The sequence below is a fragment of the Cygnus olor genome, chromosome 11 (assembly GCF_009769625.2).
Source record: "Cygnus olor isolate bCygOlo1 chromosome 11, bCygOlo1.pri.v2, whole genome shotgun sequence".
In the NCBI taxonomy this organism is placed as follows: domain Eukaryota; kingdom Metazoa; phylum Chordata; class Aves; order Anseriformes; family Anatidae; genus Cygnus; species Cygnus olor.
This window is the reverse complement of record NC_049179.1, coordinates 11,843,432-11,861,967: the sequence shown is the minus strand read 5'-3', so window position 1 is coordinate 11,861,967 and position 18,536 is coordinate 11,843,432. Positions and strand designations below refer to the sequence as shown.

The 18,536-nt window shown below is 40.0% G+C and overlaps 1 protein-coding gene across 2 annotated transcripts; it reads right to left on the bottom strand.

Moving 5' to 3' along the window:
* Positions 1-11,935: 11,935 nt before the first annotated feature.
* Positions 11,936-16,252, bottom strand: RAMAC (RNA guanine-7 methyltransferase activating subunit). Of its 2 annotated transcripts, none has more exons than XM_040569831.1 (3): positions 16,198-16,252; positions 14,809-14,973; positions 11,936-13,183 (listed from the first exon to the last, which is right to left on the bottom strand). In XM_040569831.1, the coding sequence occupies exons 2-3, from the start codon at positions 14,970-14,972 to the stop codon at positions 12,994-12,996; spliced, it is 354 nt and encodes a 117-aa protein (XP_040425765.1). In that variant the 5' UTR covers position 14,973; positions 16,198-16,252; the 3' UTR covers positions 11,936-12,993. The 2 variants fall into 2 exon arrangements, with proteins under 2 accessions (XP_040425765.1, XP_040425766.1); XM_040569832.1 differs by lacking the exon at positions 16,198-16,252 and adding an exon at positions 15,718-15,940.
* Positions 16,253-18,536: the final 2,284 nt, after the last annotated feature.

Here is an 18,536-nt window from a genome sequence, read left to right as displayed (position 1 = left end):
CATCTGTTCTGCCTTTTCATCTCATTTAAGTAAATTGATCCTACAAAGGCAGCTACAGCCTGGCAGTATTTTTTTCTTTTTGGTGACTGAACTATTATCCTTCGCAGCAAGTCGGGACTAACAATTTGTAATTACTCTGAGAGGCTGGCACATCCCCACGACACCAGAGACAGCCAACTGCAACTCCTGGGGTCTTACCTCATCTGCAGAGCTTCCTCCAAAGTAAAGCGAAGGCTCCCACAGGTTTTCGTCATGCTAAATTGGCAGCCCTGCGAGCCAGCCTCCAGCCTCTTGTGGTGGGAGGAGCTGGTGCCAGAAGAGCTCATTCAGGTTAGTGGCTACGGTGCGAGTTTGCTCTGCAGGGGGATGATAACTGTGGACTGTCTTTAAAATTGCTTCCAGATGAGACACTCCATTCTTTTTCTCTGTCAGGAAAGCGTTAGACTTAATTGGAAGAGAAAATTGAACTCAGAGAAATTCGTACCAATCATCAAGTCTGAATTTTAGACCTAGCGCCTCTGCCGTATTAATTTCCACTGTTGAAAGAGTACAAATACCAAAAGGGGAAGACATGTCAAGGTTTAAGTGAAATCACTTAAGAATGGTGAAATCAGGTCTTCTGATTAACTGGCTCATTCAACAGTGTAGTATGTGAGAGGGTGAATCAAGCACTTGTTTTCTTTTGCTTTACTGCCTGTGAACAGCGTCAAGCAGAAGTGACACCCATCTTTGCCTCTTCCACATTGAAAAGCTTCCTCCACAAAGGAGTCTTTGGTCTTCTGCTACATGCCTGTTCAGTTTTAGAGGATAAATACAGCCCACAGTTTTAAAGGGTAAATAAATCTGTGATGACTTAGTTGCAACAAAAAAGCATGAATGACAGCAGGTTTGGCAGCAGACAATAAGCTATCAAGACCGTTGTGAACCTAGAACTGGCAGCAGGGGAGAACGAGATGTATTTCAGCATTGTAAAGAAGAACATGTACTAAACAATAAGATGTGAGCCAATTTTAGGGGCTAGGACTGCTGATTATCTTTTTGTCCAGTTTCATGAGGGACAGAATCTTTTCCAAAGAAGAATGTCAGGCCTCTAAAATAAGACAATAGGAGCATGTAATCTAGGTATAGCAACCTCTGTGTTTTGTCCTTTTCCCCTAATCTTTTCTTATTTGTAATTCTCATTATGGATTAGATGCAGGTTCTTGGAGATCCACATTCCTCTTTTCCTTGGGTAAAGCTCAAGTCTCTAATTGCCACTGTAATACAAATAATAATAAGAGCATAATCAAGGTTGTATTTGTTTTGTGGTTATTATGAACACTAGAGGCTTACAGTAATTATAATACCATTAAATAGTAATGACAAAAGTAAGAAAGTAGATCATGAGACTCCTTGAAGGAGATGAAATGTTGCTCAGTTTTCTTCAGTAAGCCAGGCACTGTATTCCTGTGCATGTCTTTTATAGCAAAAAGACCATCCTGAAATAATTTCCAAAATGCTGAGGCATAGATCAACCCCTGTGTGTTAAGGACAAAGTATGCCATATAAAAGACAAGTTTATGTGGGAGAAACTAAGCAGGAATCAGCTCAGTCTCAAAATTAGTTTTCCGTGATTTTTGGAAGTGCGTTGCATCTCACTGCATTTAGTAGTCAGAGATACTGCATTTAGTGCACAGAGGCAAGAATGTAACTATGAAGAAAGGAAGCCTTCTGTATACCTCTCACCATGGCATCTGATTGCTTTATGAATTTGTGCAGCCAGGGGTATTTAAAAATGTTGTGGAGTGTACTGATGTGAAAACATTGTATGAAATGATTCTGTGACCCAGCCCTTTGTTCCATGCAGCTGTGCTCAGTACTGCCGTTGTGACTTGTATAAGCCAGTGCAATGTGGTATTTGTCTCTCATCTTCTTTCATAATGTGTTCAGAGTGTAAAGCTCTTGTCACATGCTTAAAACTTTGTGTAAATACAGGGGGTAAGTGCACCATCCATCTAGAAACCAGGTAATGAGGTTGGTAGTGCTGAGACTTCAGGTGCCAAGGTCCTTGTGGGACCAGAGTCGTGTGGGCAGGTTCTGTCGTTTGCACATGAGACAGCTCTAAGAAGTCTTCCAGCAGCTGCAAGGCCTTTGCCCTTTCTTTGGGAGGGAAAAAGGTTTCTTTGGGGTAGTTTAGTCTGTCCACTTGGTCTTGTATGAGCCACAAAGCCTGCATTGGGCCCTGATTATACAGTGGCTCTGTGGCTGTTGCAGTGTTTATGGTGTTGATTTGTGAGGGAGAGATGATGTACATGACTTTGGTTAATGACCCTATAATATGTATCCTTCCAACCCAAATAGGAAGAGAGCATCCAAAAGCAAGGAGTGGGGCATGATTAAATACCTCTCCTGTGGCACAGTTAGAGCAGGCTCATAACAAATGTGAAAAATGCAATTTCATTTTCCTGCAGCTTTTCAATTTCCTACTAATACCTTTCACAGAGGAACAAAAATGCTTTTTGTTGAAATCATTATCATTTACCATATAAATTTGAAAGCTCCTAGAAGGTTACAGAGGTTAATTAAAATGCCCATTTTAATTGTTCCCAATATGTTAAGTATATTGTGTTTGATTTTGTTTTATTCCTTTACCTCCTCTTTGTCTTGTGTACCGTGAAGTTTGCTGACAAAGAGCCAATGGAAAGGACTTAAACTAATTTTTACTGGAATTGGATTCTGGCCTGTATCAGTATTCAGGATGGTGTGCTCGCCTTCACCTGATGTGATGTGTTAATTTGACATGGAAACTGAGTAAGGCGTGGAAACCAAGTAAACAATTTACTGCATTAAATGATATCCCATCTCCAGATCAGTGTTTTGCTGGTTAAAATAGAAGTCCTTGCTGTTCCTGCATGGGAAGCTGCAGTTTATCATCTGCCTGCGGATACTCAGCCCTGCTACCACTCTGCCTGCAGGCCAGCAATGTCACGGGGACGAGCGAGGCACTGCCAGGCTCAGGAGCAGCACGGGCCCAGCGTGGCGCTCCCCACCGCAGTCGCGGTGCAGATGTTACATGCACAAGATCCTTCATGCGTTATAACATTTGTTTAGGTTCCCAGCATGCAGCCGGGGACTGATTGCTCCTATATATTTATATCTGTTATGGTCACAGGAAAGAATGTGTTTTATTTAGCAGCTTAATCTGTAAGAATTCAAATAAATTGTACCTTTTGACCCTTCGCTTGCTTGAGGTCTGTAGCATTGTCCGTTGCTTTCTGTGTTAATCCAGACAAATCCTAGTGATGTGTAAATGACTTTTTGGTACATACAGTCATTTTCTGTTGTTAAATAACCTCCTTTCAGTTGTTGAAACTGAGCCACTCTTGTGCAGTGAGAGATTGCTATATTAAACTCTCCTTGGGTTTCTTATGAGCAATTGTATGGGAGCTCGCTCAGTAGAGATTTCTGTAGGTGCTTGGCACTGTAAGGGTCCTGGATTCTCCTGAATTCAGCTGGGATCCGTAAATGGGCTGGGTGTGGCACAGACAAAAATACCAAGAAGTCACTGCCCCACACCATTCCACAAGGAATCTGACCCAAAGTAGCAAATTCAGAGCTGATGACAAATGGTGTAGAGGAGGAAGAGGTCACATGCTTCAGACAGAGTTCAGAAAGAAGGGATAGGCAACGAGCTCCAGCAGGCTTACAGGAGAATTTCCAGAGGGAAGTATGGAAGTCTGTCCCTCAATTCATCTACAATTAGACTGGAGGGGAAAAAATACAAATGCTCTGTTGGGGACAGTTAGGGACAACAAAGAGGCTGGTGATAGGAACAAAAGCTTTTCGTGAGGAAAGTTCAGCAGTTTTCAGTGCAACTGGAGCTCCTCCTGTCTAAATAAGAACCCAAAAATGCTTCAGGCAGTCTGGGTAGGCCTAGCTGCAGTGGGCAGCATGCTCACACTAAGGGTGTTCTGTAGGGTGCCGCTGATGAATCTTTTTCACAACATAAAGAGCTCTTTAGCATTGAAGGCCGTAATGTTGATTAGTGTAATGTAGCAATAAAGGTTTTTTTTTTTGCTTACGTTTCTCTGTGCAAGTGTGAAGGGTTGCATACCTTCAGGAAAAAAAAAACAAACGTAAGGGCTGCATGTGCTGGTTGTGTGGGACTGGCTCTTACTGACAAGGGGCCTGGAAGGCCCTGAGTAGGTAGCTGTACCCCCCTGAAGAACTGCTCTGCCCATAGGTTTGCACGGGTTGAGTGGAACTGTTTTAGTTAGTCTAAGACAAAATTTTTGCATTTTGCATTTTTTCCTTAGTGTCCTATTTCCATTGCATCTGATCTTGTTTCTAATTTGTTACAAGTCTGCTTTAAACCAAAGGAGCACATCCACAGCCTCATGTGCAAGCATACCACAGATGTTTTAAGTGTGTGGGCTTACTCTGAGTAATGTGCCTTTGGTCCAGTCTGTAAGTAACCAGGTAGTGCTGACACTTCGTTGCTCTTTGTGTGTATAATTTTCCATTTAGAGACCTGTTTAAAGCCTTGCTCTGATTTTGCCAAGTGAAGCCAAGATGCAGGCATTCAGTCTGGTCTTAATTCAGCATAGAAGTTTTGATCATCTTGATGCCCACTTTGGGAGCCATGAATTCAAAAAATGAGTTGACCTTCACCTGGTAATGTTTCCTTTCTTTATGCTAAAAATCGCAGTGTTTTCTAGCAATCCTTAAGGGTTCTGTACTAGTAGTAGAAGACCTGGAGAGCTTGAGAAGGTTCTCTGTCCAAGCCACAGGGTGGGAGACATGGTTATGTGCAGGTTTCTGCCTTTTAGAACAGAGTTGGGAGGTGTGATCTGAAGAGGTAAAAATAGGCAGTTAATTTCGTTCATCAGCTAATGTCCTGTAGCACTGCTGCGTGCCACACGCATGTGCAGCAGAAGTGGAGTTGAGCCAAAGAGCAGCTGAGTTTGTGGACGGCTTCGAATCCAAAGTCACAACGGGACCTGCTGGGCTGTCTAGGATCCTCCCCCAGAGCATTAATGAGAAAGAGATGCCATCTGGAAGAATTTTCTTGCCAAGAGATTGTGATGCCATCTTTGTCTTCCAATTCTCATCAGTCACAAATGGCTTTTAAACAGCTTTGCATTTTACCTTCAGTGAAATGATTTCATCTCCTCAGATTCTGAGAACTCTCTCTTTGACCTTTCAATAGACTCTTCCGGAGGAAGACTTTTTTTTCCTTTGCCTGCACCGGTGCATTCCCTCTTTCATCTTAGTTGACTTCCACTCCTCCTCTTTCCCCACTGTATTTTCTTTCCTCTTCCTTTGCTGTAGGTGTAAAACAGCTTGATTAAAAAAAAAAAAAAAAAGTGCTGTAATACTTCCATGAGGTCGGAATTTTACTCTTACTGTGATTATATGGTGTGCATGCACAAGAGAGTAAATGTTTCTGAAATCAATTAGATGTAAATGAATAGTACATTCAATACAGTAACCAGCACAAATGTTACTGATGTGTAATCAAGTTTGCATAGACTGCCCCCTCATTTTTAATTCACCTCGGTTGAATTCAGTGCTAACTGTCAGATTGGACTATCCATACCTACTAGCTATGATGATGCTGTCTTTATACTGCTTATGTTTTTTAAGCATTTTTCTATTACACCCATAGGAATTAGAATTGTTTTAGTGTAGGTCTGGCTTTGAGAGCTTGCTCGGCCCCAGCATCCCAGGTGTGCACATGTAAATAGTGTGCTATGTAACTCCGTAGAGAAATAAAGGCAGTGTTTAAATTGGCCCTGCCTGCATAGCGTTTATCATGTGTTTTTGTTTTGTTTTTTAAAAAATAATGATCAGAAAACAGATCGATTCATCCACCAGACCATTCCTAGTGCCTCTTACCGGGATGTACAGACCCAGCTGAGATTGTTGTACACCATAACTATACTTTAAATGGCCCCTGCCTAGGAGACTTGTAGCTGAAATGCATAGCAGAGAGGAGGGAAACGGAGCAGACTTAACCACTGTTTTACAGATGGGAAATCGAGACACAAAATCATTAAAAGTGGTAGTAGCTGAGTTGGGAATTAACACGTCCGATTCTGTCTTTGAAAACATCCTTGCCTTTTAACTTCCTTTTTAGTTCACATAGAATGACTGGCACTGTGGCAAAGCTGTCTTTTTCAAATTTTACAGTAGCTTTAGAAGGTCTTATCTTCAAGAGCATTCAAGAATAAGAGGAACTGGTAAAATGGATATCTGAGATAGAATAGCCTGATGATGCCTGTGGAATGATAGGAGGAAGAGTAAAAAGCATAGGACTGTAGAAAAAAAAAAAAAGAAAGAAAAAAATGTAGGCCAGTAATAAGAATATATCTAATGCAGGTATGGAGGGAAGTAGAATTAGGCTGATCTTTTATTAGCTAGCACTAAATCCATTTTGTCTCTTAAAAACTAAAATCCTGCTGGTGAGGTCCAGAAACGCTCTTCAGTGGGATTTACGCAGACTGCAGGATATGTCATCAATAGCTATTTGTTTGTCATTCCCTGGATCTATCCACCTTACTAAAGGGCTCAAAAACTCTGCCAGTATAATGATCCAGCTGCTTAACTGCTTCCTGAGTCCATATTCTGCCAGCTTGGTGTAGGCTGCGGAGGTCCCTGGAGTCTAGAGGAAGAAGGAATTTCTCTTTTTTTTTTTTTTTTTTTTTTTTCCCAGGCTGTGGAGGGGCATTAAAGTCATTTGATAACCAATAATTACATCTTAAAACATATTTTCCCCTAAAGGGTTCAGTATACAAGAGCAAATGGCCACGAAACAACTGTTCCTTTAACTCAGCAGTGCTCCTTCTAGTCTCTGCCTGGGCTGTACAAGGGACCCTCCCCAGTCCCATCTTGCCTTAGGACAACAAAAAAAACGTAGTTCTGCTGATGGAAATATCCTCTGAGCTGCAGGGCTGGAGAAATAGGATTTGCCCCTGTGGCAGTTTAAGGTTAAGCTCCTTTATGTTCTTGCAGCAGTTTAGCTGCAGCTGTGGATTAGAGGTGGGTATATGTACCCCAAGTCTGATGCTGCAACCATTTGTTTCAGGGTGGGTATTGTGAGCATGTGGCATCTGCATGAGTAATACTGATCTGAAGAGAACATGTATCCACACAGAGCTCTTGCACTAAGCCTAAACTCCAAGGGTTTCGTTTGCTGTATTCAAGTGCTTGTGCCATTAAAAACACTGCAGCACATAAGAACTTATTCTTAAAGATACTTTGTTTTGAGAGCTCAGCAGGATTCATAAATCAAGGTTACTTGATGACTACAAAAAGGAAAAACTTATAACATAAAAAAGGCAAGTTTTTGCCACAGAAAATTTATTTTTTTTATTATGTAAAACGATTATGTAATAGCTTGGGGCTGGTTGCACTTGGTAATTATCACTATTAACTTATTTTTACTGATTGCATGTTCAACAGGAAATAGATCTTTTCAATAGGAAATGTCTTTTCAAGCATTTCTTCAGAAACGAACTTCAGACATGACTTTGGCTTTCTGATCAGCTCTCATTGTGCCAAATGCTTGGCACATGGTGGCCAAAAGCTATATCAAATATCTTATGTGTTTATGTATGCTTATAGAGAGAGATTTTTTAACCTTTATCTAGACAGTACCAGATATAGTCTTAAATTATTAATTTATGTAGGTATATAACTACCAAATTGTCTTCTCTCACACTGTAAAAGAGCTTTGAAGAAACTCATTGTCATTCTTTTAATGTGTAACAAGTTTCAGTTTGAAAATTGTTTGGATCTTCAGTTGGAAGTTTTTCCCTTTAGATTTTTTTCACAAATAAGCTTGCTTTGTAGTTCTATAACAAATAGCTAAGTCGCTTCCTGAACTTTAACTCATCTTTTGAATAGATAAGTTTTTTCTTCAAATGATGAGCAGGAGCAGCTTTTATAGTTGATATTAATACATCTTTTATTAGTGAAGCAAGTTTTGAATTACAGAATATGAAAATAATCATTAAAAATAAATAAATAAATAAAAACATCGCCCCATACTTGTGGAAAAAAGTTACCCATCTGCTGAAATATTACTAGAAAAAGAAGCATCTGTGTGTTAGGAAAAAGACAACACTTATTTGTATTCCCATTTGCTAGAAATATCAGAGAAGTTAACCAATACAAATGATGTCCTGTGTTATTAGACTTGCAGGAAAATGTAGTGATTGCCAACTCTTCTGTAATAAATTTGCATTTTAGTAGGACAGAGTACTTAGAAAATAAGGGGGTGAGCTGCAGAGAGATAACATTTCGGCATCGCTGTTCACATAAACAAATGAGTACTGACAACCACTGAGTGCAGTCCGTGCCCTATTGAAGAAGAATATAGGCCATGGTAAACAAGAATAAATTCCAGCCTGCAGGGTCTAATGTAAAAATAATCATCTTGAGAGGAAAGATCATTGTGCACCACCATATTATAGTTGCCATCTACCATCTTGGCAGTTCTGGAGCCGCTGGACTCCGTTTTGATCTCTAGGATTTGTGTCTGTGTGTCTTGAATCAGGCTGCATACTCCCTAGGTACTTTTAGGGAAACCTGACCTGCCCCATAATCTTGTTTAGTTTCTGATCATGAGAACACCAGTGCTGTGCATAATGTAAGTGGGATTATGTAGCTTTGCTCTAACATACAGGAGACAAATTATAGTAACTTTTCCTGATTGGCAAATGAAACATAAGGGAGGTGCAGTTTCATAAAAACGCTCCGAAGGCAGCCGGCTGCTGCTGTAAGGAGCAGTCCTGTTTTCCCTTCCTGGGCCACGTATTCCTAACCCCTCTTGTTTGTCAGAGCCAGAGGAGGTGGGACTGCACAAGTTGGATCAGGTAAGAAAATTCACCCGAAGTTGTGTAATTCAGAGATATTGTAAGGAATAGGAGTGGTAGTGGAGAGGAAACGTTAGCTTAAATTTGATATAAAAAGAACTTTCCTTCCAGCATCTCAACATAAGAAGCAAATGTGACCATGCTTCTTGGTTAAGGAGAATATTTATTAGCAAATTAATAGTAGGAGTTTAAATACATTCAGATATATTTAAACAGGGGGAGATGAAATACATTTTTTCTAGAAGTTGAGTGATAATTATACGTATATCAGAAATACGACACTGTCTTCACTGTCTGAAATATCTTTTAAAGAGCCTCTTGAAAGTATTTCAGCTTCTAGCTAACCTTTCGAAGCACGTCGGCACATCTCTATTCCCAGCTGCAGAGTTAGGATAAAATAGAGGTTGAATAGCAGTGAACACTTGGAAAATTGTATCTCACAAATCACACTAAGAATTTTTCTATGCACTCTCTTGCCTTCAAGTAGCTAGTGGCTTAGTGGTTAGCATTTTTTAAAATTCTAGTTAAGAAATTTTACAAAAGCTACTGAGTTTTCTTGGAATTGCTTGCTGCAACACCTGTAATTTAGCGTGATAATTCTTCAGTATGAATTAACTGTCCGCACAAAATTGCTTTACATGTTCAGGAAGGGATTTAGGACTGCTGTGAGTGCTGAAGTCAAACTTCTGCATTTATTAAACTCTTGGCAACGTGGCAGTCATTTTTTAATACATAACACTTATCTTTCTTTTGTTTTATTCATGTTAATAATGATGTCTGAGCAAACGTCAGAGGGAAGAGTTCTCTTAAAGTCAGATTCCAGACACTAAATTTTAATGTTTACCCTGCAATCTCCATCATACTTAAAGCAAACAATTTCTGCAATGTTTGAAGTTGCAAATGTTAAAATTAATCTAGTTTCAGTTTTATCATCTGTAACACACCATAATGCAAAAACCGTGATTGGAGACAGTACTTACTGGTTTTATTTAGCTTGAAAGAAGCAATAATCTGGACTTTATCATAGATACTAATTCATCCAAGTGGAAACTTTTGGGGACAATATATATATTAAATTCTGTTTATCTTTTTGTCTAGTGCAAGATATGCATTTACTTAGAAATGCATCCATAAAAAAATATATATTCTTGCCATAATTATTACAAGGAAGTTTTGTAAATCGTACAATCCCTTGAAGTTGAATTGAGAGTTTTAATGGTGAGACAGGTGGTCAATAACAGGAGTCAGGACGTAAAGAAAGACAGAAACCAGGAAGCTGCAGTGGCCTTGGTGTCTCTCCTGATCAGTTGGTCAAGAAACTCTGAATATGACACCTGAGGTCGTACAATGTGTTATTCTAAAGCTGTAGCATCCATTTAGGCCACCCTAATATATCTTCTTCTACAGCTTGGCCACAGTGTTGTAGATTCTTCATTCATTAGCTGAAAGACACTAAAATTAAAATAGTTTTTGGGCTTTTGAGGATAAGCAACAGATGAGAGAACCCATTCCTTTTGCCAGGTTTTATTTCAACCTGAGATGCTACTCCAGATGGCAAGGAGGAAGAATATCCTGGCACAGCCTGGCTTCCCTGGCACAGAAGGCAGTGTCAGGCTCTTTGCAGAAAGAGAAGCGCTCCTTTCTTGGAGGTAGGAGTCTGGGTTATATGGCTCCTTGCATGAGATTCTGCGTTAAAAAGGAATTCCACCAAACCACCTTGCAGGCTTTTGGTAGTGCGCAGAGAGTAACTTTGGATAACCTTATATTCCCTGGTGTAACAGCTCTTCCATAGTAGTGGGGGTTAATTATCAAGGGTTAAAAGGGCATTTCATCCTGTAGAACTTCTCAAGGAAGGATGAACTGTTCACTGTAACATTTCTAAAGTTAAACAACTGAATTCAAGGCAAGTACGTCAGGGAGTACGATATTAAATATTGTATCAAAGCTCTTAATATTGTCTGAAAAGGGGAAGATGAAAGAACTTAACAGGTAGGTGGAGCCACTTTTAAGCACCACAGCTTTTGCTTCACAGACTGTGTACTCTATACTTGGCACTGGTGAGACTACACCTCAAGTACTGTATTCAGTTTTGGGCCCCTCACCGCAAGATACTGAGTTGCTGGAATGCAAAGAACAACGAAGCTGGCAAAGGAGCTAGAAAACAAGACAAGAGGAGCAGCTGAGGGAACTGGGGCTCGTTAGTCTGGAAGAAAGAAGGCTGAGGGGTGACCTCATTGCCATCTACAAATACCTGAAAGGAGGCTGTGGTGTGATGGGTGTTGGTCTCTTTTCTCAGGTGACAAGCGATAGGAAGCAGCCTCAAGTTCTGCCAGAGGAGGTTTAAATTAGATGTCAGGATGAATTTCTTCACAGAAAGGATGATTAGGCATTGGAACAGGCTGCCCTGGAGTGGGCAGTCACAGAGTTGCCATCCCTGGAGGTATTTTAGAGATGTGTGGATGTGGTGCTTAGGGATGTGGTTTAGTGGTGGACTCAGTAGTGCTAGGTGATGAACTTAATGATCTTAAAGGTCTTTTCCAAGCTAAATGATTCCATGCGAAAGCTGCACACAGCACGTTTCTAAGATCAACAATAAATATGCTCTTTAGTTTTCAAAAGCACCTTGAGCTGAGATGGTGCTTTTGACTTCTATATTTATTCTTTGTTTTTAAAGGAAGATGCAGTAATTTGAACTTATCACATAATGTCATGACTTATCCAACAGCCAGCAGGGATGGTTCTGTGTTTCTGTACAACAGCTGAAGATGTCAAGTAGAAAGAAATGCACTGCTCTCCTGAGACAAATTAGCTTATCATATTAATGGTGAAATAGAGAACTTTGACCCTATTATGGTCAAAAGTAAGTTAGAGGATTAACACTCCAGACTTCTAATTAATCAGTGTCTCATCCTCTTTATTTTAGCTGAGTAGGCCACTCATCTAATTTAAACCAACAGCTGTCCAGTATTAACACTTATCTGTTAGTACTGCTTCTTGAGCAGCTGTCAGCCTAGATGAATGTTGCAATTCTGAATGTTTCAGAAGTAGATTTCAGAAGTATTCAGAAACATCTTTAAACATGAAATACTTTTATTGTGTGAGTAATTAAAGAAAACATGGGACTTATATTCCATGAACCAAAAAACCCACTGTTTGCTGCTTATGCTATTTTCTCATGAAACAAAGTATGATACAAACAGTATTGATTATGGTTCCTTTCTTCTATAACATCCACAAAGTATCTCATACAAACTAATTAACAACAGACATCACAGTTTTACAGCTTTACTGAAATGGAAATCCAAAATACATTATGCACATACCAAAATTATTTTAAGATGTTACAAATTAATCTAAGTCTAGTATCACTTATCAGGTAAAACTTGAGTACCACTGAACTACCAGAGTAAGAAGACACATATTTAAACTACTTAACTCTTATTCCAATTGTTAGACCATGTTTTTAAGAGGAATACTGCACATAAATTGAACCCATCAACTCAACAGACAGGAATTTATCTTATATGCAAGATCTTATTTCTGTCCTAAAATTGTTTTATCCCAATAAATTAAATATTGAGATATCACACTTCTACCAAATACCTAAAGAGTTCCTCTTTTGAGTTTTCATAAATACCAACCCCATAAAATATTTCTGTAATAGTATCTTTCTTCTCCTTTTTAAGACATCTGAAATTCAAACTGATCTTTTCTCACTATCAAAAGTCAAACTAGGAAATTCTCTCGGGAGAAAGACACAGCATGTCACTTTCAAAAAAGAACCATGTTAAGACAATGTAACAAGCTTCTACAGGCTGCAGACAAGCTACAGCCATCTTCCCCTGACCTGCCTCATTTTCTAAAATGTAACAGAGAGAATCTCAGTGGTGGAGACAAAAGAATATAAGACAAATTTAATCTAAGATCTACAGACTAAACAAATTGTAGAATATGCTTTTATTATTAATAAAATGTATTCCCTTTTTCAGTTCCTGCTACAGATAAACAACAATGGACTTGAATATGGATTCTTCAGTTATATATAAACCGTGAAAAATAAGAAAACTGAAGACAAACAAAGTCAAAAATCTAACTCATCACATAGTATTACTGGACTTTCCAACCACAAGTATCATCAGTAGGGATGGTAACGAGGCCCTGGGTTATACGAGTTGTAGCCATATTGTCCATAGTGGGAAGAATAAGATTGTCCTTGTCTGTGCTGCTGGTAGTTGTTACCCCAACCTCTTTCTGGCCTCTGATTAGATCTGTGGTCACCTTGCCAGTTGTATCTGTCCCCTCTAAAATATCTGCCATCTTGAAACCTGCAATAAAAAGAAACAAAGGATTCGCACAAATTGTAAACTTTTAAAACTGAGTGTATAAACAGTTACATAACAATTAACTACTTATCTTTTTTATGACAAACAGATGAAAATGTATCAACAGTCACCTCAGATTATTCATTAATTTCTTACTACAACTCAATACGTGATTTGCTGAGCAGTGGAAGGACAGTCCGTTTCCTAGCACAAAGCATTCTATAGGCATTAGAGCCACTGCCGGAACTTTAAATAGAAACTCTAACAGACCACATACTGAAAAAAACAACCAGAAGGTTCATCTGTAGCTGTACTGAAGCCAGGTTCAGTCTAGTAGCTTCATGGTTGAAAGCTGTGGCAAAGCAGGCTTATGTACAACTCAGTTACCTAACAGCATACTCTTGGAATTTGCACATACCCTAGCACATATTACTAATTGCTTCATAGTCTCCTGTTGATTCCCAAGCTGACAGAGTGTGAGTATATAGCATAACTTAACTACACTCAGGGAGCTCCTTATCAGTGGTATTTAGTCATTGTTCAGGCTAAATTGTGGCTTTTCCACTGTAGCACTATTGCTATGGACACCTGAGCTGCCAGGCAATCATTTTTGTTTGGATATCTCAGTGGTGTGGTGAAATACAGCGTAGACAACATTTACATGAAGTCTGTTTTGTGAACAAAGAGTAGGTGCAACAGTTCATCAGTTCAAAGAAGAACAAAGTTTTGTACACATTTAAGGAACATCTCTGTTAATTTTATTTTTTTTTTTTAAATCTGTAGAACTGATTTGGGGTTTAACTTGATGACAACTTTCTAGCGTAATAAAAAGTTAGAATGCTGTCCTTTTCTTCAGATAAGGCACAAATCTTATTTAGATATTTATCTAAGAAGTCTTCACAACTGTTAGGTATACGGGAGTTTACTTAAATATGAAGTCTGATGTTAGTATTATCAAGTGTGCTATATGCTGTAATTGTCCCTTCTCAGTCACATGAAAATCAGATGTTACTGTCAAGGATTAAATAAAAAGCTACAATTACATTCTGGAAAAATAATATAATTCAAAATATTTTGCAGTAGGCGGTTAATATTGCACTTGCTAGACAGACATGATGGATTTTACAGATATTTTTAATAAAAGAAATGCAGGCTAGTCTAACGGTGCAGCAAATACTTAGGTTACAAATGAAAAGTTTTTTGGACAGCTAGCGACAGATAATCATGTTATTAGCCTGTTCCTTCACATATTTTCCTGCTGATTATTATCCAACAGAAAATAGGCTACTTTGTTTTGCAGAACTCCCATCCTTCCCCTCTGGAAAAAGTATTCCTGACTGAGCAGGAACAAGCCCCAAGGCAATGGGTTCAGTGGTTACAGCTCATTCCTTTCAGAAAAGCAATTTAGTTTATACTTTTATACAAAATCAAAGCTTTCAGTATCAGTAGAGAGAAAATGTAAAACCTCACTACTTTTCAAATAAGACTCTTTACCTTGAACATACGTAACTATGAAGGATACTTCTGTTAACAGTACAAATTCCTAACTTTATTTTGAAATAAATAAGTGATCTTTTAACCATGTATTTGTGAAACTACCGAAATTTTTAAAAAATAGACATCAGTACCGTTCTCTTCTCTGGTTGCCACCAGATCTGTTTCTCCATTCTTCAACAATAGGAGGGAGATCTGCAGGGCGTTTCAGGTATTCTTGGTATTCTTTATCATCTGATGTGAACCGATGAGCAAACATCTTTTCGTAATCCAGGGGCACGTCTACCAACGAAGTCATCCTGCAAATTTTAAGTATAAACACAATAGAAGAGGCTTTAATGATGTATGAAGACTTACTGTAATAACTACCACAATCCACTTAGGGCAAATAAAGGACAATGAGAATTTACACTGTCAGGTGAGCACAATAGCACAGATGACTTGATGCTTGCTGTCTTGATGACCTAAGACCACAAATACAAACAAAATAGCCTGTTCTGGAGAGTCGAGACAACGAAGGACATGCCTTACAGAAATCAATTCCAATTGCACATCCGGTCTTTGGACGTATATAGTGGATATGCAAACACTGATCTGTCTAAACACTGGGATTGGTTTTAAGGGACTCCATGCATGCAGGAAAAGGTCAACTCAGATTAATAGCTAATATAGTCAGCCATTACACAGCAGTGCCTTTGAATCAATTTTGAGTGTGATGCATTGTGATTGAAAGAAATGGGGCGTTTCTGCAGGTTAGTAATAGAAAAAAATATTTCTTAAGAAGGCACTTTCAGGCCACTCCTAATCCATTCCTTGCAGGAAAAACATTACTACAATCAACTTGAGAAGTTTGCTACAGCAGAATATAATGCAGACCTTATAGATAATTATAGCCTGCAAAGCAAAAAAATTACTTATTTACAATAATTTTTGTTTTAATAATTTGATTCAGAGAAAGAATAGCACCCAAGATGATTTTAAATTGCCTCATAACGCACTTCTCAAATGGGCTTTGTATTTAAGGCCTTAGTTTACTTATTTACCTGCCTATATATGAATTTGCCCTGCAGAAGTTGGCACTACCTGGCGTTGCCCATCAGTAACAGTCTGGCCCTAACACTACAGAAAAGCACTACACCTACTGTTTTGACAGGCCCTGGCTAATCTAGAGCATTAAAGGTCCTTGTCTCTGACTTCCAGATTAAGGTCTTCTGCTGCCTCCTGAAGATTGACAGGCAGCACCTGCAAACTGGAGGGAAGGAAGGAGACGAGAGTTTTGTGGATCCTGAGACCGAAAATGTATCTCCTACAGGCTTTGGGGCTGATAGCAGGGAAGACAGTCACCTTCCCTCGCCTAAGGCCCAACGCAGCCTGGAAGGGACGGGCTTGGCTTCCCTCCCTTTCCCTCCCGGCCGGGCCAGAGCCGCCTTCCCCCCTCTGCAGCTCCGCCGGAGCCGGCTGAGAGGAGCGGCCGGCCTCCCCTCCCCGCCACCGTCGCCCCCCGCAGCCGCCGCTCCCCTCACCCTGCGCCGCCAGCCGCCGCCGCCCCGAGCCCTCCTCTTCCGGGCCGGGCCCCGCCGCTTCCCGCCGACACCGGGGCGGTGCCTCCCGGAGCCGCCGGCCCCTCACGGAGTCCCGGCCCGCTGAGGTGACCCTGGCATCAGGGGGCGCTGGGCCCGGCGGAGGGGCTGGTGGGGGTGGACGGAGGGCAGGTTCCCCGAAATTGGGATTTGATGCAAAATGCCTTGACATAAATAGCGTAGAGATTCGCGTGGCCCTTTCCCGGTAGGTTTTAGGGAGGCAGTTTGGATCGGGACAACTGAAGGGGGTGAAACTGGCCCGGTGCCTACAGACATGGCCCTGTGGTGGGGGTTGATAATGCGATCTAAGTGTATGTCAGGACCAAAAAGGTGCCGAGGTGCATTGACTTCTAAGTGAGGAAAGAATGATTGAGTGAAGCCTTTTTGGCAGCTGAATAATACTGTGCAACCACAGTAAAAGCTGTATTCTTCATGCTGTGTTTCAGCACCTGCTCCAGCCATGTATTTGCGCTCCCACCCAGCGCTGCACGTTTCCTTCCACACACAAAGTTACGCGTGGGCTTCAAAACCTTCCTCAGCAAGGTCCCGGGCGGGTGAATAGCTCAAAGCAGGAACTGCAGCTCCGCTTGTGTACCTCTGCGGCTCCGGGCGTTGTTACTGATTTATGGACTGCCACAGTGCTTGGCAGCAGCTCGCTGCCCTGAGGATTTACAGTATAGGGATGCCGTGTTGCCTCCCTTTTCTGAAGGACTGGTGGCATCGAGGCCTTCCTGTAGAATAAATGGTATTTGTGTCCATGTTCCCCTACTTGCACTGTTTCCATGATGTAGATGTTACAAGTCTTTACGTTGCTGACTATTTTCCACATTTCCTAAGCCAGTAATTTTTAGATTTTTCAAACAGAGCATTGTCTCTTATGCTCTGTATTAAAAAATAAATAAATAAATAAAAAATAATTTAAAAAAAGGACATTTTGTAGGACCCTTTAAGATAACGATGGTTTTATTGTATTTTTTTGTATAAGCTCAGGGCCCCTGCTATGCTCACAGGCACTAGCAAAGCATAGAGACTGATAATCAAGTACATCACTTTAAAGAAAATACCCCAGCAACAATGATAGCGGCATCCAATTCTCCAAAATTGTTAGACCAAAATAAGTGCCCTTTGTTTGAAATAAACAGAAATAATTACAGTCTGCTCTCCTGCATGACCTATAGCAGGAGTGTGTTGTCTCTTGTGGAATAGAAATGATGACCTCAATCCAAACAGCCTAATGCAAATATCTTAGCCTAGTTCTAAGCCAAACTAATTGTCATTGCTGCTAAAAAATAATATATTTTAGCTTATGTTTTCTACACATAATCCCTGTTCTACTGACTGCCCTTTTAAACTGGGCAGAAATAAGTAGGGTTTTATTTCTTCCCCAGACATGTTTCATTTTGACCACTGGATATTGCAATTTCAGGTGTGTCTACAGAGGATTTCATGCATAAAATTCATAAGATGATCCTTAATACAATGGTAATATGGTTTTGAGACTCTAGTCTGCTGTTTCATGGATTACATTTTTCATTAAAAGAGAAAACTTATTTTAATATTAAACTTTTAATTATAGACTTGAGTCATCCATACATATAAGCACATGCATAATCTAAGCATATATAAATGTTTTGAAGGCTTGCACTGGTTGTAAACACCGTGAGCAGCATACTTCAGAAATTATAATTTTGCTAAGGTGCTCTGATCAGCATATTCCACATAGGAGAACACTTGCAGGGAATGGCTAAATCAGAGTAGTTCATATATATATAAAATTAAGATGTTGGTGCTTTGGATCTTTTTCATGACGTGCCTTTTTGCCTGCTATAGGTTATAACATCAAGAAGGAGATCGTAATCTGGGCAGTTTCTTAAGATCTCTTGTAGAAGTAATACTGAAGTTCAAACCGCATGTGAAAAAGCCAAAGTGACAGGTGATTTTTAAAGGAATAAAGACACACAAAAATGAATATTGGCACCAAGTAGGGCTCTCAACACCCACTAAGAGTTTCACATCACACATACCTACATAGGTGGCCAGGTACTTAAAAGGTCTAGCTCCAAGTGTTGTCAAGACTGAGGGCTCGATAATCCACTCTTGCAATCTTTCTCCTCACTTCAAGCCTCTCTGGGTAATTAATGTGTTGTTTTAGTACAAACAGAATCTCGTAATCAGCATCTCTGAAGTCTACTGTAGTGTGATAAAGCCTCAAAAGTTTTGCTTTTTTCTACCGATTTCATTATGTTAAATGTTGTACTGTTAGAAGAAGCCTTATCTTCTAA